This window comes from Rana temporaria, chromosome 3 (genome assembly GCF_905171775.1).
Source record: "Rana temporaria chromosome 3, aRanTem1.1, whole genome shotgun sequence".
Taxonomy (NCBI): domain Eukaryota; kingdom Metazoa; phylum Chordata; class Amphibia; order Anura; family Ranidae; genus Rana; species Rana temporaria.
The window spans coordinates 444,739,067-444,765,368 of record NC_053491.1 but is presented as its reverse complement, the minus strand read 5'-3'; the positions used below and the strand labels follow the sequence as shown (position 1 = coordinate 444,765,368).

General features: G+C 47.4%; 1 protein-coding gene across 2 annotated transcripts in view; it reads right to left on the bottom strand.

Annotated features, from left to right (window-relative positions):
• RGL3 (ral guanine nucleotide dissociation stimulator like 3) overlaps positions 1-26,302 on the bottom strand; it is a 157,914-nt gene that overhangs the window by 45,981 nt on the left and 85,631 nt on the right. For both annotated transcript variants that reach the window (XM_040346529.1, XM_040346530.1), the window contains 5 exons: positions 24,257-24,438; positions 24,066-24,181; positions 4,740-4,955; positions 3,593-3,696; positions 3,388-3,472 (listed from right to left, as the gene is read on the bottom strand). In XM_040346529.1, coding sequence (XP_040202463.1) covers positions 3,388-3,472; positions 3,593-3,696; positions 4,740-4,955; positions 24,066-24,181; positions 24,257-24,438 — 703 coding nt within the window. The remainder of the gene's footprint in view (positions 1-3,387; positions 3,473-3,592; positions 3,697-4,739; positions 4,956-24,065; positions 24,182-24,256; positions 24,439-26,302) is intronic.

The window sequence follows — 26,302 nt, the reverse complement described above, 5'->3', positions numbered from 1 at the left end:
GTTCCCAGGGGCCCAGAGGTCCCCAGGGCCCCCGGGTTTGGCAACCTCCCTTTTTTTATGTATTTTTTATAAATGTTTTTTTTTTTATTATTAAAGGGCCCAGAGGTTTATTTTTTCTTTTTATTAAAAGGCCCAGAGGTCCCCAGGGCCCCGGGTGGCTACATATATTTATATATATTTGTTTTCTTCTTTATTTCTTCTTTGTTTTGTAAAGGCCCCCCCGCTTCTCAATTTGTGGCAGCCCCCACGCTTCTCAATTTCAGGCGGCAGCACCCCCACCCCCCCTAGGTTCTCTGCTTCAGGGGGCCCATGCCTTAAGCTGTGCAAGGGGCCCCAAAATTCCTGATGGCGGCCCTGCGCATACCTCCCAACACGCACGGATTCTGTGGGACTTTCCCGCACAGACAGCTTCTTCCCGCAGTCCCGCAAAAGGGATTTTCCCGCACTGCAAGAGGAGGCAGCACGGAAGCAGGAGGAACCGGAGTGGTGTGTGGAGGACTGTGGCTGCTGAAGGGAAGAAAGCCGACAGCCGGGCTAATGACAGTCTGTGGCCCCGGCTGTTGGCACAGGTGAGAGGCACTCCCCCCCCCTCAACAACTGCAAAATACTTTAATGCGCTCCCCCCCGCTCAACAACTTCAATTCGCCCCCCCCCCCGCTCAACAACTTCGATCCCCCCCAATTCTCGGCTCCAGGGGGCCCCTTCAACACTCAAGCCCAGGGGCCCCCACCACCCTAAGTCCTGCCCTGGTCAGATGAGACAAAAATCAAGCTCTTTGGCATTAACTCAACTCGCTGTGTTTGGAGGAAGAGGAATGCTGCCTATGACCTCAAGAACATCATCCCCACCGTCAAACATGGATATAGAAACATTATGCTTTGGGGGGGGGGGGGGGTTTCTGCTAAGGGGACAGGACAACTTCACTGCATCAAAGGGACAATGGATGGGGCCATGTACCGTCAAATCTTGGGTGAGAACCTCCTTCCCTCAGCCAGGGCAGTGAAAATGGGTCAAAGATGGGTCTTCCAGCATGACAATGACCCAAAACACACGGCCAAGGCAACAAATAAGTGGCTCAAGAAGAAGCACATTAAGGTCCTGGAGTGGCCTAGCCAGTCTCAAGACCTTAATCCCATAGAAAATATGTGGAGGGAGCTAAAGGTTTGAGTTACCAAATGTTAGCCTCAAAACCTTAATGACTTGGAGAGGATCTGCAAAGAGGAGTGGGACAAAATCCCTCCTGAGATGTGCAAACCTGGTGGCCAACTACAAGAAACGTCTGACCTCTGTGATTGCCAACAAGGGTTTTGCCACCAAGTACCAAGTCCTGTTTTGCGAAGGGATCAAATACTTATTTCACTCATTAAAATGCAAATCAATTTATAACTTCTGGATATTTTCTCCTGGATATTTTTGTTGTTATTCTGTCTCTCGCGGTTAAAATAAACCGACCATTAAAATTATAGACTGATCATTTCTTTGTCAGTGAGCAAACGTACAAAATCAGCAGGGGGTCAAATAATTTTTTCCCTCACTGTATTGTGCCTGTATACTATCATTTGAACATAAAAGAAATTGTGTACAGGCAGACTTTTTAATACAGTAGCAACATACCGTATATACTCGAGTATAAGCCGAGTTTTTCAGCAAACTTTTTTGTGCTGAAAATGCCTCCCCCGGCTTATACGCGAGTCAACTTTTTGTGCCTGATCTCCCAGACTTTGGGGACCCGGTACCGGCCGGCTTGGCACACATGTAGCCCCACTCTTCCTCTACAAGTGTGCAAAGTTTGTTGTCCAGGAGACCTACGGCCGGAGAGCACTGATTTTTCAAAGCCGGGCATCCCTTCCATAGACTCCCATGTTAAACGGTAATTTCTCCGGGGACCCGGTACCAGCCGGTCGTAGGTCCCCTGGGCCCCAAACTTAGCACACATGTAGCCCAATTTCCATAGACTCCCATGTTAAAGATCAGTCTAGTCATGGACACAGTGAGGCAAAGTGAGGCACAGTGAGGCATGCAGATGGACACCCTAGGCTTATACTCGAGCCAATAAGTTTTCCCATTTTTTTGTGGTAAAATTAGGTGCTTCGGCTTATATTCGGGTCGGCTTATGCTCGAGTATATACGGTACTATGGGGAACAGACTGTTCCCATTGAAAGGGAAGTTGCAATTTGCAAGGAAATCTTCCCCAGAGCTTAGTGAATGCAAAAAATCGCTGCTGACTTCTATCATCTAATCAATTGCAAGCAAAAACTTTATTTGTTTTAAATTTCCCCTGCATTTCATTGGGTATTCTTCGCAAAGTGACATTTTAAGACATTCACTAAGCTCTGGGGAAAATTCGATAGAAAAGTGCAAGTTCCCTTGCAAAGTGTGTTCTTTTTTGTCTTACCTGCTTTGTGCAGCGGTTTTGCACAGAGCAGCCTCGATCCTCTTCTTCTCAGGTCTCCTGTCGGCGCTCCAGTCCCCTCCCTCCTGCCTAGTGCCCCCATAACAATCAGCTTGCTATGGGGGCACCCAAGAAAACTCACACCCGAGCCGCTGCTCCGTGTGTCCATTCACACATGGAGCGCTGCTCTGTCCCTCCACCCCTCTCTTCTCATTGGCTGAGATTGACAGTAGTGGGAGCCAATGACTGCTGTTGCTGTCTCAGCCAATGAAGCGGGAGAGACCTAGAAAAGCCCGAGGCTCTCATGCACATTGCTGGACTGAGATGGGGCTTAGGTGAGTTTTAGGGGGGTGGCGCACTGCTGCACACAGAAGGTTTTTGACAATGCATGAAGGTCAAAAACCTAGAGCCTTTACAACTACTTTAAAGTATCCTTACCTGCCTGTTCACAGTGAGATAAATGAACTACCGTGCATGTGCAGGAGTGGCATCATCTCGGCCTGGCCAATAAAAAAAGCCAAACATTGGAAGCCGGAAGAAGACTGGCGGATGATGTCAGCGGCCTGCAGGTAGCTGGACACTGCATCACTAGAGTGAAGGTCAAGACTCACAATGCACCTTAGACAATGCAATTTGTAACTTTTCTCAGCAACTGCTGTGAGAAAGCAGTTCTTTCTGTTGTTTCACGTTAACATGCATTGCATTTAGGCCAATGCACCATATCATGGTAAAAATCATAAAGGACCCTTTTTTGGCAATGCAACTCACAACAACACACTACTGTGTTACCTAAGGGCTAGTTCAGATATGCGGTCAGGGGGTGCTACAAGCAGGCGGTTGAGCCACGGTTATAGTCAGCACCATATGATACCACCCATGATGAAACACCCATAATCTTGACAATTTTTTTCTTGGTTTGAATTCAATGGCACTGGCACTGGCTGGAAGCACCCTTAAGGGCATGCCGTTAGTATACGAAGGATGCCTTATATACCTTTGTCAGGATTTCACGGCTCATCTCATGGTTATTTTCATCTGAGAAGATGGCGGATAACTTGTGGAAGATGTTTAGGTTGTCCCTGGGAAGACAGGATGTACAGTTTTAGGTGTGCAGGGTATATTCTTTAGTAAGGTGTTTGATTTGGACATCTCATGTTTGATATGGACAGTTGTCAAGTATGTGGCCCAATGTCATTTACCTGCTGACTGCGGCCCATGTCCTCTTTAGCCGATAGATGGAATTTGACTGAAGAGCAGATAGAATGGCTCGGAGAGAGGAGAAGTTCCGCAAAAACCTGCAGTACTGGGGCAGAAGAACATCTGGTTAAGGTCACTGCTTTAGTGGGAGGGACAAACCCCATGTCACATAGCTCCTTCTGTCCATGTCACCCTGAAATGGGAAGGGCATACCCCATGTCACATAGTTCATCCTGGGTGGTGTCACCCTATGGTAGGAGGGTCACACTTCATGTCACATAGCTTCTCCTGTCTGTGTCACCCTGTAATGGGAAGGACATACCCCATGTCACATAGCTCCTCATGGGCGGTGTCAACCTGTGATGGGAGGAACACACTCCATGTCACATAGTTCCTCCTGTGTGTGTCACCCTATAGTGAGAGGGACAGAGTTCTTGTCACATAGCTCCTCCTGTCTGTGTCACCATGTGGTGAAATGGACAGACTCCATGTCACATAGCTCCTCCTGTCCATGTCACCCTGTGGTAAAAGGGACAGACTCCATGTCACATAGCTCCTCCTGTCCATGTCACCCTGTAATGGGACGGACATACCCTATATCGCAGAGCTCCTCCTGGGTGGTATCACCCTGTAGTGGGAGGGACACACTCTATGTCACATAGCTTCTCTTGGGTGGTGTCACCCTGTGGTAGGAGGGTCAGACTCCATGTCACATAGCTCCTCCTGTCTGTGTCATCCTGTGGTGGGAGGGACAGACTCCATGTCACATAGCTCCTTCTGGGTGGTGTCACCATGTGGTAGGAGCGTCAGACTCCATATCACATAGCTCCTCTGGGGTTGTGTCACCCTGTGGTAGGAGGGTCAGACTCCATGTCACATAGCTCCTCCTGGGTGGTGTCACCCTGTGGTAGGAGGGTCAGACTCCATGTCACATAGCTCCTCCTGTCTGTGACATCCTGTGGTGGGAGGGACAGACTCCATGTCACATAGCTCGTCCTGGGTGGTGCCACCCTGTGGTAGGAGGGACAGACTCTGTGTCACATAGCTCCTCCTGGGTGGTGCCACCCTGTGGTAGGTAGGAGGCACAGACTCTGTCACATAGCTCCTTCTTTCTGTATCACCCTCTAGTTGGATAGACATACTACACACCTGGGCTATAGAAATCCATTTCTCCAGCACTTTTGCCCTCACTTGGGGTTTCAGCTGAATGTCGCTCAGGACGGATGCCGTCACACACGCTGTCACTGCATTAAATTGGGCAACTGTAGCTCTAATACTGGGGGCCACGTGCTTGTTCTCCTTTTTGTCACGTTGCGACCAAATGCTTCCCAGACAATGGCAGGACTGCAGTCTTTGAAAGAGATCCTACCAAAGGACAAGAAAGATATAATAATACAATGAAATGGCAACTCAGAATAAAGAAACAGTCTTTTAAATGCCAGAGCTGTACTGGGAACATTGCAGCTGTACTAATGTCAGAAAATCCAGTCAATCTACCTTGATACTATTTTTATATAATTCAGTGCTAGGTTTATACCGGGACTACAATTAATTTCTTTTTGAGTGATTGGGTGCTTATATAATTAGAATGGGGTGCTTCCGAGGCATGCAAAATTTGATAAATTGAGGGTATTATGATGGATGCAGCCTGTATGTTTTCAGGTGGGCGGAGTTGGGAATTTGGGACTGTTAAGAAACAGGGAGTTCCAGAAGAGCAAATTACCAGATGGCGTGTTTCACAAAGCATGTCAGAAACAACCGAGCACAGATGCCTGTGTATATAGATATTTACTCACGATCCCATTAAACTGGTAGGAGGCCCATGCATTGGGCACAGTCTTGAGCCCATAGTACAATGAATCTGCCACTGAATGTTTTCAATTTGTTCACCTAAATTAGCCATTCTCAACCAGGGTGCTGTGAACCCTAAGACCCCTTTCAGACCAGAGCGCCATTAAAACAGCGAAAAAGCGCCAGTCGTTTTTTCCGTACTCATTTTAGCTGCGCTTTTGCGCCGGTTTTCAGGCGCTAGCAGGTAGTTTCTTTTAAGGTCACGTGACAACTTGCCCCTAAAATAACACAAAAAGACCCATTGCAAAGAATGGGAGGTGCTTTTCATGCTCTTTTCAGAGGCTATTTCCAGTGCTAAAATGCCTGAAAACCGCCTCAGTGTGAAAGTGGTCTAAGGGTCTTCCAGAGCTCACTAGGGGTTTCATCTAATGGCGCCTACATAGTTATTAAGCTAACACCACTTAGCAGAGACATGACACCAGTGCTCTTTTTAGCTCACCTCATTGGACATTCTACCCCCCCTAACACCCAATGAAATGGTGCATTCTTTCAACTGACCTTCAGTGTAAGGGGCATTAATCCTCTTGCTGACCATAATGTAAGAAGGTACTTCTCCATTGACCACCAATGTTGGGACCCTTCACTGAACATCAACGTACAAAGTTCTTTCTCCTCTGTGCACCAATGTAATGGAGCACCTCTTCCACTGACCAACAATGAAAAAAAAAAGATTCTTAACTGACCACCAATGTAAGGGGGACCCCTAACTCTCCACCAATGAAAAAGAGACCCCTAACTCTCCACCAATGAAAGGGGACCCCTAACTCTCCACCAATGAAAGGGGGACCCTTAACTCTCCACCAATGTTAGGGGACTCGTTAACTAACCATCAATGTAAGGGGACCCACCGCTAATGTAAGGGGGACACTTAAGTAACCACCAATGATAAGGAGATCCACCACCAATGTAAGGAGATCCTTTACTGATCAACAATTTAAGGAGACATTTACTGACCTTTACGGTAAGGAGACCATTTAATGACAACCAATGTAAGGAGACGATTAACTGACCAACAATGCAAGGAGACCCTTTACTGATCACTAATATTAGGAAAACCTTTAATGACCACCATTGTAATGAGACTCTTAACTTACCACCAATGCAAGGAGACCCTTTACTGGCCACCAATGCAACGAGACCCTTAACTGACCACCAATGCAAGGAGACCCTTAACTGACCACCAATGCAAGGAAACCGTTTACTGGCCACCAGTGCAAAGAGACTCTTTATTGGCCACCAATGCAAGGAGACCCTTAACTGACCACCAATGCAAGGAGACCCTTTACTGACCACCAATGCAAGGAGACCCTTTACTGGCCACCAGTGCAAGGAGACTCTTTATTGGCCACCAATGCAAGGAGACCCTTAACTGACCACATATGCAAGGAGACCCTTTACTGGCCATCAGTGCAAGGAGACTCTTTTTTGGCCACCAATGCAAGTAGACCCTTAACTGACAACCAATGCAAGGAGACCTTTAACTGACCACCAATGCAAGGAGACCCTTAACTGACCACCAATGCAAGGAGACCTTTAACTGACAACCAATGTGTCATGGTCTTACCTCTCTCCTGTCTCCTTCGTTTGACATGTGCTGGCGGCCATCTTGGTTTCTAGGTCTCTTGTAGCCTCCCACCCTGCGGCTCCTCCTTCCCACTGGGAGGAGCTGGATACCTGGCTCACATATATAGGAGGTCTGTGACTTCAGTTCCTTGCTTGGTCCTCCTGTGTGCACATGCTTCTAAGACTGCTGCTGCTTCTGGTTCCGATCCTGGCTTCGTCTGACTTCTCTGCTGGTTCCTGATCCTGGCTTCGTCTGACTTCCCTGCTGGTTCCTGATCCTGGCTTCGTCTGACTACTCTTCTGGTTCCTGACCTCTGGTTTCACCATCCGTTGGACTTTTGCTTTACAGCTTGATTTTCAATAAAGCCTTCTTATTTTCACTTATCTCTTGTTGTACGTCTGGTTCATGGTTCCGTAACATTAGGACCAAGCCATGAATTTTGACGGTACAGAGCCATCCTCGCTACCCACGCTGGTTGCCAGACTTGATCAGCTGGAGTCCCTGTTGGGTCAGTTCGCCGTGGCGTTGCAAACCCTGCTTGAACGCACGGTTCATGTCGCTCCTGTTGCCGATGGGTCGGTTGTCGCTCCTGGGCCCGCTCCTACTGCCGCTCCGGTTGTTGCGCCAGAGTCTACCCCGACACCTGATGTTGCGCCTGCGGTGTTTCGGGGTATGTCCGGTTCTGCCCCCCTTCCACAGCGATTTGGGGGAGAGCCAACTCAGTGCCGAGGTTTCCTTAACCAAGTGGGCATTTATTTCGAGTTGCTGCCACATGCCTTTCCCACTGAGAGATCAAAGGTGGGGTTCTTGATCTCGCTGCTCTCTGACAAGGCCTTGTCCTGGGCCAGTCCTTTATGGGAGAACAACAATCCGGTGGTTGCCGAGTTTTCCGGTTTTGTTGCTTCTCTTCGGAAGGTATTCGATGTGCCGGCTCGCGCCGCCTCTGCTGCGAAGCTCCTTATGTCCGTCAGACAGGGTTCACGATCCGTAGCCGAATACGCCATTGAGTTTCGTACCCTGGCAGCAGAGGTAGGTTGGAATAATGAGGCCCTGGTCGCTGCTTTCTCTCATGGTCTCTCGGATGCCTTGAAGGATGAGGTTGCAGCTAAGGACCTACCAGTGGAGCTCGAGGCTCTTATTTCTTTCCTGATTTTGATTGACACCAGACTCAGGGAGAGACCTTCCTTTAAGGAGTGCCTGCGGAGGTCTCCTAACAGTTTGGCGCCTAAGTTTGCTGTCCCACCCGTGCCTCCCTCTCCTCCCACGCCTCCTGGGGTTGACTTGTCTGGGGGTGAACCCTCGCAGCTGGGGTTTGCTCGCTTGTCCGAGGGGGAGAGGGTACTCCGGAGACGCGAGGGCCGATGCATGTACTGTGGTCTCGATGGGCATTTTCGGTTGGCATGTCCGAACCGTCCGGGAAACGCTCGCACCTGAGATCCTGTCGGGGGCAGATCTTGGGTGGAGTCTCCTCGTCCCCGGTTTCCCGTGTTGATAAACCACTGATCACTGTTGTCCTCTCCTGGGTCGGGGGCTCGGTGACGACCCAGGCGTTGGTGGACTCTGGTGCTGGTGGTTTTTTCATTGATAGTGAGTTCGCTGCCGCCAATTCCATTCCTCTACAGGCTCGAGGTTCCCCGCTGGCTCTAGAGGCGATAGACGGCAGACCCCTCCAACCGTCACACGTGACTCATGAGACCCTTCCAGTGGGGGTAGCCATTGGTGCCGCTCACAGAGAGTCGGTCTGCTTCCAAGTTATTTCGTCTCCACACTACTCGGTGGTCTTGGGGTACCCCTGGCTCCAGAAGCATAATCCGACTTTTGACTGGAGATCGGCCGAGATCCTCTCATGGTCACCACAGTGTGGGGCTAAGTGCATCCATGGGCCTGTCAAGTTGCTGTGTACTTCCTCGGACTCTCTGTTGCCTCCTGAATACGAGCAGTACCGGGATGTATTCGATAAGGTACGCGCAGTTGCCCTACCTCCGCACCGCCCATATGATTGTGCCATTGAGTTACAACCTGGTGCCGTTCCTCCTCGCGGCAAGGTCTATCCACTGTCGGTTGCGGAGAATGAGGCCATGGAGGAGTACGTGATGGAGGCGCTGTCCCGTGGTCACATTCGCAAATCCTCGTCCCCGGCAGGGGCTGGATTTTTCTTTGTGAAAAAGAAGGGCGGTGAGTTGAGGCCTTGCATCGATTACAGGGGTCTCAATCGCATCACGATCAAGAACGCTTACCCGATACCCTTGATTTCCGAGCTGTTCGATCGCCTTAAAGGGGCCACGGTCTTTACCAAACTCGACCTGAGGGCGGCATATAACCTGGTAAGGATCAAGGCGGGCGATGAGTGGAAGACCGCCTTTAACACCAGGACCGGTCATTATGAATCCTTGGTTATGCCCTTTGGGTTGTGCAATGCGCCCGCAGTCTTTCAGGAATTCATCAACGATGTTTTCCGTGACCTGTTGCAGCAGTGTGTGGTGGTCTATTTGGATGACATCTTGGTATATTCTGAATCCAGGGAGGCCCACATTCTGGATGTCAAACGAGTGTTGCAACGGTTACGAGAGAACAAGCTGTTCGGTAAGCTTGAGAAATGCGAATTTCACCGATCCCAGGTAACCTTCCTAGGTTACATCATTTCCGCTGAGGGGTTCTCCATGGATCCTGAGAAGGTTTCGGCTGTCTTACAGTGGCCTCAGCCCAGTGGTCTTCGTTCCTTGCAGCGTTTTTTGGGCTTCGCCAATTATTATCGGAAGTTCATCAGGGACTTCTCCATGCTGGCCAAGCCTCTCACGGATCTGACCAGGAAGGGCAGTAATTCCCAGGTCTGGCCGCTCGAGGCCATCCGGGCTTTTGAGGCCCTAAAATCCGCCTTTGTGTCAGCTCCGATTCTGTCTCATCCCAACCCTGGGTTGCCCTTTGTCCTCGAGGTGGACGCGTCCGAGACGGGAGTAGGCGCCCTTCTGTCTCAGCGTAGGACACCAGAGGGTCCGCTGCTTCCTTGTGGGTTTTACTCCCGGAAACTGTCATCCGCGGAGTGCAACTATCAGATTGGTGACAGGGAGTTATTGGCCATAGTGCAGGCTCTCAAAGAGTGGAGGCACTTGCTCGAGGGCTCGGTGGTTCCGGTTCTCATCCTGACGGACCACAAGAATCTGACCTACCTTTCTGAGGCCAAGAGATTGACACCACGTCAGGCCAGATGGGCTCTGTTCTTGTCACGTTTTAATTACGTGGTCTCCTACCTACCTGGTTCCAAGAACATCAGGGCGGATGCCTTATCACGGCAGTACTCCGAGCTGTCCAGGGAGGAATCTATACCGACTTCGGTCATACCTCCGAATCAGATCCTGGCCGCCATTCGCACCAGCCTGACCTCTCCCCTTGGTGTGCAGATTTTGGCGGCTCAGTCTGGTGCTCCCTCTGGGACACCCAACGGCAGATGTTTTGTGCCTGAGGAGTTGCGCACTCGGTTGTTGCGAACCTACCATAACTCCAAGACCGCGGGGCATCCTGGTAAGAATCAGCTGTCCTGGGCTGTTTCACGTCTGTTCTGGTGGCCTTCCCTACGTTCCGACATCGCCGCATATGTAGCGGCATGCTCTGTTTGTGCCCAAAGTAAGTCCCCTCGGCACCTTCCGTTGGGCCTGCTGCAACCCATAGCCACCGGGGAGCGCCCATGGTCACACCTGGGGATGGATTTCATTGTGGACCTCCCTGCATCCCGAGGCCATACGGTCATTCTCATGATTGTGGATCGGTTTTCCAAAATGTGCCACTGTGTTCCTCTCAAGAAGTTACCCTCTGCACAAGAGTTGGCCACGATTTTTGCCCGGGAGGTCTTCCGGTTGCACGGTTTGCCCAAAGAGATAGTGTCGGATCGGGGGAGTCAGTTTGTGTCCAGGTTCTGGCGCGCCTTTTGCTCCCAGTTGGGGATTCATCTCTCCTTCTCCTCGGCCTACCACCCTCAGTCCAATGGGGCCGCAGAACGATCCAATCAGGCCTTGGAGCAATTCCTTCGTTGCTATGTCTCCGATCACCAGGACAATTGGGTTGACCTCCTGCCTTGGGCTGAGTTTGCCAGGAACACGGCTGTGAACTCTTCCTCTGGGACGTCTCCCTTCATGGCCAATTATGGGTTCCAACCTGCCGTGTTACCGGAGGCATTCTCTCCCCAGGATATTCCGGCTGTGGAGGATCACCTTTCTGCTCTACGTGCTTCTTGGGTACAGATCCAGAGGTCCCTTGAGGTCTCTGCGCAGCGCCAGAAACTCCAGGCTGATCGCAGACGAGCGCCTGCTCCTTCCTACCAGGTCGGAGACCGTGTATGGTTGTCCACCCGCAACCTCAACCTTCGAGTGCCCACTCCCAAGCTGGCTCCTCGCTTTGTTGGTCCCTTCCGAGTGCTTCGCAGGGTAAACCCGGTAGCCTATGCCCTTGCGCTTCCACCTAGCATGCGGATCTCCAACGTGTTTCATGTCTCCCTGTTGAAGCCACTGGTGTGCAATCGCTTCACTTCCTCGGTTCCTCGGCCTCGTCCGGTCCAAGTGGGCAATCACGAGGAGTATGAGGTGAGCAATATCCTGGACTCACGCCTGGTTCGCGGTCGGGTGCAGTTTTTGGTCCACTGGCGTGGTTATGGTCCTGAGGAGCGTTCCTGGGTTCCCTCCGCAGATGTCCATGCTCCTGCCTTGCTCCGAGCCTTCCACGCACGCTTCCCTCAGAAACCGTTTTTTGCACCGCGGAGGAGGGGCCCTTGAGGGGGAGGTACTGTCATGGTCTTACCTCTCTCCTGTCTCCTTCGTTTGACATGTGCTGGCGGCCATCTTGGTTTCTAGGTCTCTTGTAGCCTCCCACCCTGCGGCTCCTCCTTCCCACTGGGAGGAGCTGGATACCTGGCTCACATATATAGGAGGTCTGTGACTTCAGTTCCTTGCTTGGTCCTCCTGTGTGCACATGCTTCTAAGACTGCTGCTGCTTCTGGTTCCGATCCTGGCTTCGTCTGACTTCTCTGCTGGTTCCTGATCCTGGCTTCGTCTGACTTCCCTGCTGGTTCCTGATCCTGGCTTCGTCTGACTACTCTTCTGGTTCCTGACCTCTGGTTTCACCATCCGTTGGACTTTTGCTTTACAGCTTGATTTTCAATAAAGCCTTCTTATTTTCACTTATCTCTTGTTGTACGTCTGGTTCATGGTTCCGTAACACAATGCAAGGAGACCCTTAACTGACCACCAATGCAAGGAGACCCTTAACTGACCACCAATGCAAGGAGACCCTTAACTGACCACCAATGCAAGGAGACCTTTAACTGACCACCAATGCAAGGAGACCCTTAACTGACCACCAATGCAAGGAGACCCTTTACTGACCACCATTGTAAGGGTGTCTGTCGGCATTTCTTTTCTGGTCAATATAATTTTCTATTATAATTTTGTACTGCAAATTATTTTACCATGTAGAGAAGAGCGGTGATAAAAATGATCCACTTTGGGTATTAAATGCTCTAAGTATGTCACATTCTTTATTCTTTTATACTATTATATCAATAATTTACTGTTCCTGTCCTGTGAGCTATAACATTTTTCATCTGAGGTTTCCTAAGACCTGGATAATATTTCATGGGTTCCTCTGGGGTTTAAAGGTTCAGTTATGCCGTATACACACGGTTGGAATTTCCGATGGAAAACGTCCGATGGGAGCTTTACGTCGGATATTCAGACCGTGTGTATGCCCCATCTGACTTTTTCTGTCGGAATTTCCAAAGGAACTTAGATAGAGAGCAGGTTCTCTATTCTTCTGACAGAAAAAATTTCTATCTGAAAATCCGTTCGTCTGTATGCAATTCCGAAGCACCAAAAACCATGCATGCTCGGAATCAAGTCGACGCATGCTCGGAAGCATTAAACTTCATTTTTCTCGGCTCGTCATAGTGTTGTACGTCACCGCGTTCTTGACGGAATTTTGTGTGACGTGTGTATGCAAGTCAAGCTTAAGCGGAATTCCGTTGGAAAAAAACAGCATTACGCAGCATTAGGCTGTCCTGGTTTATCCTGAATTCACTGGCCTTTTGCTGTCACTTCCCCCAATATTCCCAGTAATTTATATTAATTTGTCCTATATTCTGTCGTTATAATATTGCGGTCTCTGATGCTGTCTGCAACCATGTACGTTTGTGTATAGTATTCACCGGGGACCTGTTTCCTGGTTACATCACCACTTGTGTGGCAACTGCAACATGGGAGGTTGGGAAGAAGCCTAATTGTAGACGAGGGTGGAGAACATGGAGCAAGAGGGTTTAATTGTTTCGTCTCAACGCCCTGAGCTCTGGCAAAACAGAAGAAAGTGCATCAAAACACGCTAATCCTTCAGGGAAATGACTAGACAAAATTAGGGCAACAGGAACTTTGCGACATCAAGCGTATTCAATCTCCTCTAGACTTACCAAAACCATGTAATATAAGGACAAACCCCCACAACCCATTACATTTCAATTATCCAATCAAACAGGCCCTTGGGCTACAGAGTTGACGATGAGTCTAAAGATATTGTACATTTATGGGCATCTTAATAGAATAGAATAGAGATTGTGCAATCAGATTGCATTATAAAAACAAACTAGAAAATCCCCGCTCACTGACCAGCCAGTCTGCAGCAAACCAAATTGTCCTACCGTGTTTCCCCGAAAATAAGACCTAACGTTATTTTCCAGGAGGGCTGCAATATAAGCCCTACCCCGAAAATAAGCCCTAGTTTCAAATGCTTGTAAAATCCTACAATCCATTCTATTACAGTAGTATATAATGTACAATGTGTGTGTTTCTGTAATATAAATGCGGGTAAGAGAGCTCCGGAGGGTCACAGAAGTGCATAACGAAAGTATTTGGCACAATTATATTACAGAAACACACACATTGTACATTATATACTACTGTAATACTATGGATTATAGGATTTTACAAGCATTTTAACTCAGTTCACACTGAGGATTCGTAACAGGCAGAGAGAGAGAGAGAGAGGGGGAGAGAAGATAGGACATTACATGTTAAGACCTACCCCCAAAATAAGCCCTACTGTGTTATTTGTTGCCAAAATTAATATAAGACCCGGGATTATTTTCGGGGAAACACGGGGTAACAGTTCACATTAAAACCAAGGGTTTTAGTTTGCACACATTTGTAACTACAGTAAAACCTTGGATTGAGAGTAAATTGAGAGTGTTTTGCAAGACAAGCTAATTTTTTTTATAAAATTTGACTTGATAAACAAGCGATGTCTTGATATACAAGTAGCATCATGTCGCAACTGAGTATAAAAGAGAAGAGAGGTGCCTCTAAGTGTAGCAATATGGTTACATTTAATGAAGGTACAACACTTAGCAAGTCACATGGTTGATTATTAAAAGAGGTACATCTAAGTATAGAGTCATCTGGGATAAAGTTGTCCACATAGACCGTCCTCTACACCGACATTTACATCATCCCTTCCACGCTGCCCTCCACGAGCACTTCAAGCCTCGCTTTCACTGCAGGGTAGTCTTTCCGATTGCAGGCTGACAGTGGTGAGAGCCAGCGGTGCGGCTTTGGACAGCTTTACCCCGGATACCTCCATACTTAGATGTGCCTATTTTAATCATCAACCATGTGAGTTGTTAAATGTTGTACGTTCCGTACACTTCCACACTAAGGCTGCATTCACACCTGAGCGCAGCGTATTTTACCGCAGCGTTTTGTCCCGCGATTTGCCGCGACAAAACGCAGCGTTTTTTAAGCCTAACATACGCCGGAGGGGTGATTAACATTGTCGGCTATGCCGAACGCTGAAAGCCACCTGAAAAAAAGGGTCCGGGACTTGTTTTGAGCTTCAGGCATACGGCGTTCGGCGTTCGGCATAGCCGAGATGTGAACCATCTCCATAGCCGACAATGTTAAATCACCCCTCCAGCGTATTGCAGGCTGCACTAGCTACGGGCTTCAGGCGTTTAAACGCCTAGGTGTGAATGGAGCCTTAGGCCCCATTCACACCTAGGCGTTTTTACGCCTGAAGCGCACTGCTCACAAATGCCAGAGGGGAGAATTAACATTATTCCCTATGGTGACTGTTCACACCTGAACGCCTGAACGCCCAAACGCCTGTCGCACGAAGCTCAAACAAGTCCCGGACCTTTTTTTGTCACGCGTATCGTGCGGTTTGGGCGTATTTGAGCGTTTTTTTCCCCATAGAAAGTAATTGGAAACACGCGAATTGAGCGTATCGCGCGACAACGGGCGTTTGCTACGGGCGTTTCGTCGCTTTAATAAATAGAACTTGTCGCCCATGCAGAAGATTAAAAAAATCTACCAACATAGCAACAAGTGATGAAAAGATGATCATTTTTCCTATTGGCTAAAATAAAAAACGCCGAAGTACAAAAACGTCGCACGACGCTGTATGCAAACGCGCAACAAAACGCCAGAAAAAAACGCCCCAAAAAACGACCGAACGACCGACGCTCAGGTGTGAATGCAGCCTTAGGCTGCTTTCACATTGGGCGGTGGAGCCGCGGTGACGGTATAGCCGCGCTATTTGTAGCGCCGCTATACCGTTGTATTTACCACGATATTTGGGCGCTAGCGGTGAGGTTTTAACCCCCGCTAGCGGCCGAAAAAGGGTTGATTTCAATGGGAAGGCGCGGTATAAGAGCGGTAAACACACCGCTCCTATACCGCTCCAAAGATGCGGCTAGCAGGACTTTTGGAGCGGTCCTGCTACCGCACCGCTTCAGTGTGAAAGCCTTCAGGCTTTCACATTAAAGCCTGCAGGGCATGATTTTTTCATGCAGTATAGCAGCGCTATTTTTAGCGCTGTACTGCATGAAAAACGCCTCAATGTGAAAGGGGCCTTAGAGGCGCCTCTCTTCTCTTTTATACTCTGTAGCTCCTGCTGGATTTTGCTTCTAATCCCCTTGTGGAGGCTTCCATTTGTGGATGGACATTTTATGGTTACACAACCTATCACATTGCTATAATCTTTTTATATGGACTATAAACTGAAGGACTTATGAATAAATGGTTGTGGAACGAATCATCGGAGTTTCCATTATTTCTTATGGCGAAATTCGCTTTGATATACAAGTGCTTTGGATTACAAGCATGTTTCCGGAACGGACTTTGCTTGCAATCCAAGGTTTTACTGTATATGCATAAGCTGCAGCGGCCACGTCACAGCACCCCAGTATACGGCAGTCCTAACTCTATAATTTTGAGAGTCCCCCCATATATAATCATGGATAGATTTGGGGACGGTTTTCCTAGAGGGAGCCCACCCCTCCTTGGAGGTATAGGGACGCACTGGACACCCAGAAAAAGCACAGGGGCAACAAAAGGCTGGCTGGTAAGTGAGTTGGAAATGTTAGTTTTTTGACGTGTCGCCCTTCCATGTGCCCCTTGCTGCAAAGGCCAGTTATAGGTTGGGGCAGTTGCCATGTGTTTGTACTGTTGGTGAATTGGTGACGGGACCAACTGGATACCTTCGCTGCTTTTGCTGGGTGTCCAGGGCGTCCCTAGTGGCTTGGATAAGCTATGACATATCTTCAACATTACAGAACAAGACTATTTAAATGTGATTATCTACTACTACTAGCCGTTCACAAAAATAACAATTTGGTTAGAAAAACTGAATACAGTGAGGCACAATGCCAAACATACTGAAAATTTGATTTTAGATTTACATAAATGTACAAATGAGAAAAAATAGCTAAGGCCGGGTCATAGACGGATCAAAATTTGGCCTGTTCAGTGGGAACCGGCGGAATTGTGATCCAGCTATAGACAGGCTGGTTGTACTGAAGTTGATCTATCGATTGAGGTTGGGTTTTTCTTGTGCGATTACTGCTGGTGGCTATAGGTGCCCGCAGTGATCATTGTATTCTGACGGCATGGAAACCTCCCACTGTCATTGTAAAATAGTGCAGCGGGAGGGATTCCCCAATCAACAGTGACTGTGCTGATGGGCAAATTGAGAAATTTCTTTCCTTCTTTCCTCCTTTTCTTTCCTTGTGACTATACAGATGGCTCCCTACTGCACTAGCACTCTGCACTTTGTGAATGGCTTGGCAACGGGAGGAGGAGGGGGCCGTACTTCCAGGGGACTTCGCAGTGGAAGTGGGAGTGGGTACCTTTTAATAACAGGTATGCGCTCCCCCAGCCGGCACCGCCCCCCTAAACTCTGTGTGCCGGCTCTTAATCTCTATGCGGGGCGCCGGACGCATAGATTTCTATGAGGTTTTTTTTTCTTTTTATGAACCACATGATTAGAGCCTGATGCCCCGTACACACGATCACTTTTTGTGATGAAAAAAAATTTAATTTTTTATCATGAAAAAAAAATGAAATTTTTCCAACTTCATCATTAAAAATTATGTTGCCCACACACCATCGTTTTTGAAAAATGATGAACAAAGTGACGGCACTCTAAAGAGGAAGTTCTTTTCGCCTTGAGGCTGCTTTTAGCTGGTTACTTGTTAGTAAAAGATGATTCATGCTTTTTTGTCTGTTACAGCGTGATGAATGTGCTTACTCCATTATGAATGGTAGTTTTACCTCCCGTCTCAAAACTTGCTTCTGGGCATGTGCAGGTTTAAAATGTCATTTTTGCCCACACACGATCATTTTTTATGACACAAAAAATTACATTTTAAAAAATTACATAAAAAATTCAAGCATGTTCGAATTTTTTTTTTGTCATTTTTCAGAAGACATAAAATGACATTTTGCCCACACACGATCATTTTAAATTACATTTTTAAAAATGTCATTTTATTTTATCACAAAAAGTGATCGTGTGTACAGGGCATGAGGCTCTATCAACAATGACTGTGTTGATTTGGAAATGATGCAATTTTCTGCCCCCCTAATCCATGCACCCGCCCCCTAATCTACATGCAGGGTGCCAGATACATAGGGCCAGATCCACAAAGCGTTTACGCTGGCGTATCTATTGATACGCCGCGTAACTTCTAGTTACTTCTGCCGACACAGTTACACTACGCCGCCGTAACTTACGGCGCAAATTCTTTGAGAAATTCTTTGAGAAATTTTGCGTCGTTTGCGTAACTCGTCCGTGAATGGGGCTGGACGTAATTTACGTCCACGTCAAAACCAATACGTCCTTGCGGCGTATTAGGAGCAATGCACACTGGGAGATTTCCACGAATCGTGAAAAACGTCAATCACGTCGGGTCACATACATTTACATAAAACACGCCCCCCTGATCCAAATTTGAATTAGGCGGGCTTACGCCGGCCAATTTACACTATGCCGCCGCAACTTACGGAGCAAGTGCTTTGAGAATACAGCACTTGCCCGTCTAAGTTGCGGCGTAATGTAAATCGGATACGTTATGCCGCCACAGAGATGCGCCGATCTACGTGAATCTGGGCCATAGAAAATAAAAAAAGAAAGTATGCAGTACTTAAAAATCATAAGTGTTCACAAACACCAGTATTCAAAACAACAAATATATTCATAAAAGTGAAAGACCATAAATCCTAGGGGACACCCAGGGTGCATAGCCAAATGAACTGCAGATGAATTAGAAGTCCTCCACCAACACACCAGCACACGGGCCTCTTACTTCAAGGTATGGACCACTAGATTATAGGTGATCATACAAGAATTCAGCACTCCTCTGGCTTGTCTCCACTCATCAATGATGACGCATGACTGGATTCTGTTAGCCCATCTGAGATAATCTCCACACAGGTCACATGTTTCCAGCGGATAGATTTCTTAGCATGCTAAGAAATTTTTATCCGCTTGAAAAACGGTCCGCTGGACAAATGTCCGCCGAAAAATGTCCGCTAGGCCGTACAGACGACCGGATTTGTCTGCTGGAACTGATCCGCGGATAAATCCCAGCGGACAGATCCGGTCGTGTGTACAGGGCCTAAGAGCGAGTGGGAGCGAGTGCTTAGTGAATCCAGTGCTTGCCTCTGTGCGCTGCGTCGGCGTAGCGTATATTAGATACGCTACGCCCGCATAAATATGCGCCGATGTATGTAAATCGGGGCCATTATATTTTTTTTTTAGGATTTTTTAGGAAATACATAACTGAGGAGATTTTATTTGCCTGTGTCCTCCTTAAAGGGGTTGTAAAGATTTGTGGTTTTCCCGAGCACCCGTTTTACTTACCTGAGACCCGAATCTCCTTGGGCGCGATCCCGCGTTGCTTTCACCGAGCTCTAGTTGGCTCTTCATTGGATGATTGATAGCAGCGCAGCTATTGGCAGCCATTGGCTATGGCCGCAGAGTGTATCACATGGGCCCGCGGAGCCATCTGCTCTGGAATGGGGGGTTTCCAGCATACCACAGCATACCACAGTAATTAGTGTTGTAAATGAAGCTGGTGGTAGAGGAAGAAAGCAGCTGCAAAGAAAAGCCCCATAAGCCAATGCTTCCTGTACAGCGCCGGCTTTTGCCACAGACGGAGTCTATGGCAAAGTTCAGCTAACCCGCAGGATAGACACAGGTGCACTATGCTGCACCCGCGGTGTGCGTAAACTGCAGCACATGAGTGTGAAAGCAGTCTTAGGCCCTTTTCACAAGATCGGCCCGACCCAATCGGATCCTCAATTCACCTCTATAGAGCGGCAGACGTAAACAGACTTTTTTCCATTTACGCCCGCCTACCTCCAATCCGATCCGCTAAAAAAAATAGAAGGGAATTTGTCCTGATCTGAGGGCCTATAAAATAGCCATGACCTGTCATCCACCTGCTCCGCTTATTGTGGCCTGCAACCTTGGTTACCAAGTTGCTTAAGTGTCCCTTGCTCTTCAAAAGGTTGGGCACCCCCAGTTTGGATCAAAGCATATTCATGTGTTAGAATGGCCCAGTCAAAGTCCAGACCTAAATCCCATTGAGAATCTGTGGCAAAACTTGAAAATTGCTGTTCGCAGCACCTCTACCTCCCTCTCTTATGTACTCAAATGGGAATGAGACCTGTCCCACATTGACCTTACAGACTGGAGTAAAGCCTGGTCCAGCATAGCGAAATGCTCATTTAACACAGCCACTTTAGAGGCTGCTTCGGTGGGTTCCAGCCCGTTTCGTCAAGTCAAAACCATCCCATAGTGATAGATATTTCCGGGGGTTCGGTCAGAGAGGAGATGAGATACACATCTGGTGGTCCTCTTCTCTCACCAGCAGAGACTAGCCACAAATTAGTGTCCATCAGTGAAGGAGAAAACTTAGGCCCGGATTCACGTAGAAGCGCGCATCTTTGTGCGGGCGTAACGTATCCTATTTACGTTACGCCTCCGCAACTTTGACAGGCAAGTGCCGTATTCTCAAACCAAAGTTGCGGCAGCGTAGCGTAAATAGGCCGGCGTAAGCCCGCCTAATTCAAATGTGGAAGATGTTGGCGTGTGTTATGTAAATTTAATGTGACCCCACGTAAATGACGCTTTTTACGAATGGCGCATGCGCCGTCCGTGAAAGTATCCCAGTGCGCATGCTCCAAATGAACCCGCAAGAAGCCAATGCTTTCGACGTGAACGTAAATGACGCCCAGCCCTATTCGTGAACGACTTACGCAAATGACGTAAAACGTGAAAAATTTTACGCTGTTCCGATGTCCATACTTAACATTGCTACGCCTCATCTAGGCCTCATATAGCAGGGGTAACTTTACGCTGGGAAAAGCCTAACGTAAACGGCGTATCTGTACTGCGTCGGCCGGGCGTACGTTCGTGAATTGGCGTATCTAGCTGATTTACATATTTCTAGGCGTAAATCAGCGTACACGCCCCTAGCGGCCAGCGTAAATATGCAGTTAAGATACGACGGCGTAAGAGACTTACGGTACTTTGGGTACAGATTAGCATGACCGCGCAATTGTCATTCAAAATGCGATAGCGCTGAAAGCTAAAAATTGGCCTGGGCAGGAAGGGGGGGAAAGTGCCTGGTATTGAAGTGGTTAAGGGTTAAAGTACTTACTGCTCTTTTTGTCTGTTTTGGATTTCAGCTCCAGCCCAATCACAGCGGAGAATTTTGTAATATGTTATTAGTGTCAATAATGCGTTGTGCTGTGCCTCATACAGGCGTGTCCTTACTGTCCCCGCTCAGTCCTAGGTCAGTGTTTGGGCTGGAAGTCACTGTCATAGAATCTGTGATCCCGGTGTTACAACATTCACTTGGCAGGACACAGCGGGCATGCCCAGATAAATTATACCCCTATCCAGGCGATCCCAGTTACACAATCTTCTCTCCCTCTTGTAGTGATTTATACAGGATGGCCTACTTGTATACGCAGAGGTTATGGCGTCATGATGTGTAGCTGTTGTCAGACACACATATTGTACTGATTTATCTTCCATGACCTGCCGTTCTGTTCAGCCACTTCTGTGATTTGCACACAACTGCCATAGACCACGGATGACCTCAATTTTCTCTGTTAAGCTATTCATACATGGCTTGATTGTAATCGTGGGCTGAGTGAGCGAAAATCAGTCAATTCCACACTAAACAGCGTGGATGGAGAATTCTCCACTTGTATTCAGTAGGGTTGTCCCGATACCACTTTTTTAAGACCGAGTACAAGTACTGATACTTTTTTTCAAGTACTCGCCGATACCGAATACCGATACTTATTTTTAATCTCATGTGACAGCGGCACATGTGTCAGTAGTTTTTTTTTTTTATCTTTAACAATTTGTTTTAAATTTTTAAATTTTTTTTTTATTTATAATGCTTTCTTTTTTTAAGGGGGGGGGGGGGGGGTGGACCGTGTCAGTGTGTTTTTTCTTTTATTTTTTTATTATTTTCTATAATATTTTTTTATTTATTTTTTTAGCCCTGTTGGGGGGCTTTGGTGAGATATTAGGGGTCTTAACAGACCTCTGACATCTCCCCTTCGAGACAGAGAAAGGGACTAGGAACACATGTTCCCCAGTCCCTTTCTCAGCAGCATTAGCTGCGCTGAAAATGAATGGAGTAAAGACAGCCGCTTCTCTTCATTCATAAACTGAAACATTGTAATCACAGTTACAATGTTTCAGTTATGTGAATAGACAGAGTCAGTGATTACTGACTCTGTCCATTCGGAGCAGTAAGGAGCCGGATTTACCGGCTCCTACCCCGCTCTCCATCCTGACAGTTCCAGGGGGTGGAGAGAGAAACACGGGGGGGGGACACGGAGGGATATACGGAGGGAGAGAGAAACACGGGGGGGACACAGAGGGAGAGAGAAACACTGGGGGGAACACGGGTGGACACGGAGGGATACACAGAGGGAGAGAGAAACACAGGGGGGACACGGAGGGATACACGGAGGGAGAGAGAAACACGGCGGGAGACATGGAGGGAGGGAGACTGCAGCAAAACGGAGGGGGGCTGGAGGAGGACACGGGACAGTCAGCGGTGATCGTGTGTGGGGGAGTTGCAAGCACCGATCACCGCTGATTTTAAAGCAGCTGAAAGCTGGGGGGGGGGGGAGAGAGGGAGAAGCGGATAAATTACTTTTTAATCTATACAGTGCTGATCAGTGCTTGTAACTTCCCCATGCACTGATCACCGCTGACAGTACAAGTATTGGGTGAAGCATCGGGAGCATTTGCCCGAGTACAATTACTCGGGCAAATGCTTGGTATCGGTTCCGATACCGATACTAGTATCGGTATCGGGACAACCCTAGTATTCAGCAAAGGCAGCTCTAGGCTTTGTGAGGCCTTAGGCAAAATTTAGACATGAGGCCCCACTTACATCCCCAAAATGGAAAAATAATTCAAGCAAGAAAAAAGGCCCGCAGAAAGATGCACAGATCTAGCACCCAGGTGATCAGCACCACTTCTAGGGCACCCTCCTTAACCATCATACATATATTAGGCAAATTAGTGGCCGCGGGGCCCCTGTGTGTGTGCAAGGCCTTAGGCGACCACCTAGTTTGCCTAATTAAAGAGCCACCTCTGGTATTCACGCAGCCCTGGGATATAATGGTACTGCTGAACAACTGCACTGTTCGGACAATAGTTTTCCACCTGCCCCATTTGATTTCTTAAATACATTTTTTTTGAGCCAGGTGGTGCTTGCAGGGTCAACCATGCAGGGCTGGGACAAGGGTTGGGCAGAAGGAACGGCTGCCCTGGGCGCAGCGAGTATTAAAGTAATGGAGCCACCGCAAATTCCTTCTACTATAGGGGCTGACAGGAGGATCCTCTCCTATGAACAGGAACATAACCCACCTGTCAAGACTTAAGGAGCTGTGTCCGTCCATGGACGATAAGAGAAAATAGGATTTTTTGTACTCACCGTAAAATCCTTTTCTCTGTCGTCCATGGACGGACACAACTCCTTAAATCTTGACAAGTGGGTTATGTTCCTGTTCATAGGAGAGGATCTTCTCCTAATGGATGGAACTCAACCCACTTGTCAAGATTTAAGGAGCTGTGTCTGTCCATGGACGAAAAGAGAAATACATTTTGTCCAATAAAGGAAAAAGTGTTGGCTCATAAAGAAAGAGTGATTCTCATAACAGGGAGTCAAAGGGAACCAGTGGCTCCAAAATTGAGATGTACTTGTATTATAGCCTCAATCAGGGGGTAAAAACTAGAGATGACCATAGAGGGTAAGGAATGACCCTAGGCGAAATCTTCCAGTCCAACATATCAAATAAACAAGTAAGTTCAGCTATATCCAGTCATAGGAGTATACCACAGTATACCAAAGCCATGCTACAGAAACTTGGTAGTGTTGAAATATCAAAATAGCCCCCTGGGAGAGAGCGGAATGCTTTTGTTCTTACAACAAACAAATCCCTAACCTGTCCTGACGAAGCTTAACGGCGAAACGCGTTGATGCACTTGGGCACACATCATATATCAGGTATTTTCATGTATATGTTTTTTAAACTTTTTCTTCGTGTCCTTTTGTACACCATGTATGTGTTTATGTTTTAATAAAGATAATTATTTTTCTATATCCTTATTGTTTACTGTGCCTTTAAAGTCGGAATGGTTAGGGAATTGTGTATTATGTATAAAATGTAATGTATAATATGTCTGTAAATTTGTACCCAAGTACTTACCACATCTATGAGGGTTAGTTGTTCTGCCACATCCTGGGGTGGGTTTGACAATAAGGAAGTACTATGTGCAGAGGGTTCACAGTCTCCCTCTGCTGGTCGGGTAATATGCCTCCAATCTAAAATAAAGAAAGAAGAGCAAGGTAAGGAACAAGCCTAGAGTATGCACAGACTCTTTGGTTAGCGGATCTTACCGTTCTGCGTTGGGTCCTGCTCTCCCTCCTCTTCTAGACTTTTAAGAAGGCGGAGTAGCTGGCTGGGTGTCTCTCGACAGTCCTGGCTTAGATAGTGGGAGACGAGTTGTAAACACTGTGGGGAGTCACGAAAGTCCTGAGGGTGTCTCTCCAGCCAGGTCTGGAGGAGGCCACGGACCACCCTAAAGTGAAAACAGGATCTAGTCAGTTCTTAGAGAAGAATTTTGAGAAAAGTGGACTAAAATCTAGACTGGCATTAAAGTGGAGTTCCACCCATAAATATAACATTACATCAGTAGTTTTAAAAAAAATGTCATTAGTCCTTTAAGAATTTTTTTTTTTTTTTAGATGCCTTTAAAGTGTTGTTGCTAGGCAGAATAGTTAATCTTCCCTCTTCCTGCACCTAGGTGCTTAAAGGGTAGGTTCACCCTTTAAAACATTTTTTGACACTACACAAAGTCGCGCCATCCTACCGACACAAGGCCGGTGTTTTTTTTTTGTTGTCAGCACATACCTGTTAATCCCGATTTTCACCTCACGGCGATCCCGCGGGAGTGGGCGTTCCCAAGCACTGCCTGTGATTGACAGGCTTCTGAACGGCGCATACTGCGCGTCACAGGTTGCCGACAGAACCCGAACGTCGGTGCGCAGGCGCCGTATAGAGCCGCACCGACGTTCGGGTTTTTCCGGCAACCTGTGACGCGCCGTTCGGAAGCCTGTCAATCACAGGCAGTGCTTGGGAACGCCCACTCCCGCGGGATCGCCGTGAGGTGAAAATCGGGATTAACAGGTATGTGCTGACAACAAAAAAAAAACACCGGCCTTGTGTCGGTAGGATGGCGCGACTTTGAAAAAAAAACAATATTTTTTACTTTTTGCTATAATAAATATCCCCAAAAAATATATATAAAAATTTTTTTTCCACAGTTTAGGCCAATACATATTCTTCTACATACTGTATCTTTGGTAAAAAAAATCGCAATAAGCGTTTATTGATTGGTTTGCGCAAAAGTTATAGCGTCTACAAAGTAGGGGACTGTTTTATGTCACTAGGCAGAATAGGGGAATGCCTTAATGTCTTAGTGTCACTAGGCAGAATAGGGGAATGCCTTGTTTACAAAGGCATTCCCCCGTTCTGCTCTTGCTGACCGCAATTATGGGACTTCCGGGAACATTGAGTTCCCGGGACCCGTGGCCGCACTCGAGAGGCACACGGTCGGCGCGCGCAGATTCAAATGGACGTACCTTTACACCAATCTGCCTGCCCATGCCATTCTCTCGACGTAAATAGGCGTGCGGCGGTCGGCAAGTGGTTAAAGCCTGGTACACGCCATCCGAAATTTGTATGAAAAATAAAACTTTTTAAAGCAATTCGTACGATAATCAGATCGTTAGTACACGGCTTTCGAGAATTTTTGAGTAACCTCTTCATTTTCGATATGAGACTAGCTTGCCAAAAAAAAAAAAATGGACGATCATTCGTCCGATATTCTCATTGTTTGTACAACCCTCAAGGAAGCGCAAACATGCAATATTCATTTTATGAAAAGGATGTACGAGACTGTAATGCCGCGTACACACGATCAGGCTTTTGCCCGGCCAAATCACATCGGAATTCCATCGGAAAAAAATAGTTCTATATCTAAACTCCGAATTCATCGGAATTTCTGACGAAAAAAACTCATATGGGGCTACACACGATCGGAAAATCCGATGGAAAAAGTCAGATGGACTTTTTCCATCAGATTTTCCGATCGTGTGTAGCCCCATATGAGTTTTTTCATCAGAAAATCCGATAGTGTGTACGGGGCATAATGCGTTTTTTTTTTTTCCATAATACATAGAAGTAGAACACATTGCAGTTTTTTTTTTATCAGTAATAATAAATTATGGCGCAGTGAGGTCATGCAAAACAGCTGTTGTTTTGGATGGATGGCCTTTCCTATATAGAAATATTCCATTTTGTTATATAGCAATGAATCATTGTGGAATTCCACAGAATGTTTTGTATTTCCTAGAAGGAATAGTGCATGGATCTGGTTAAAT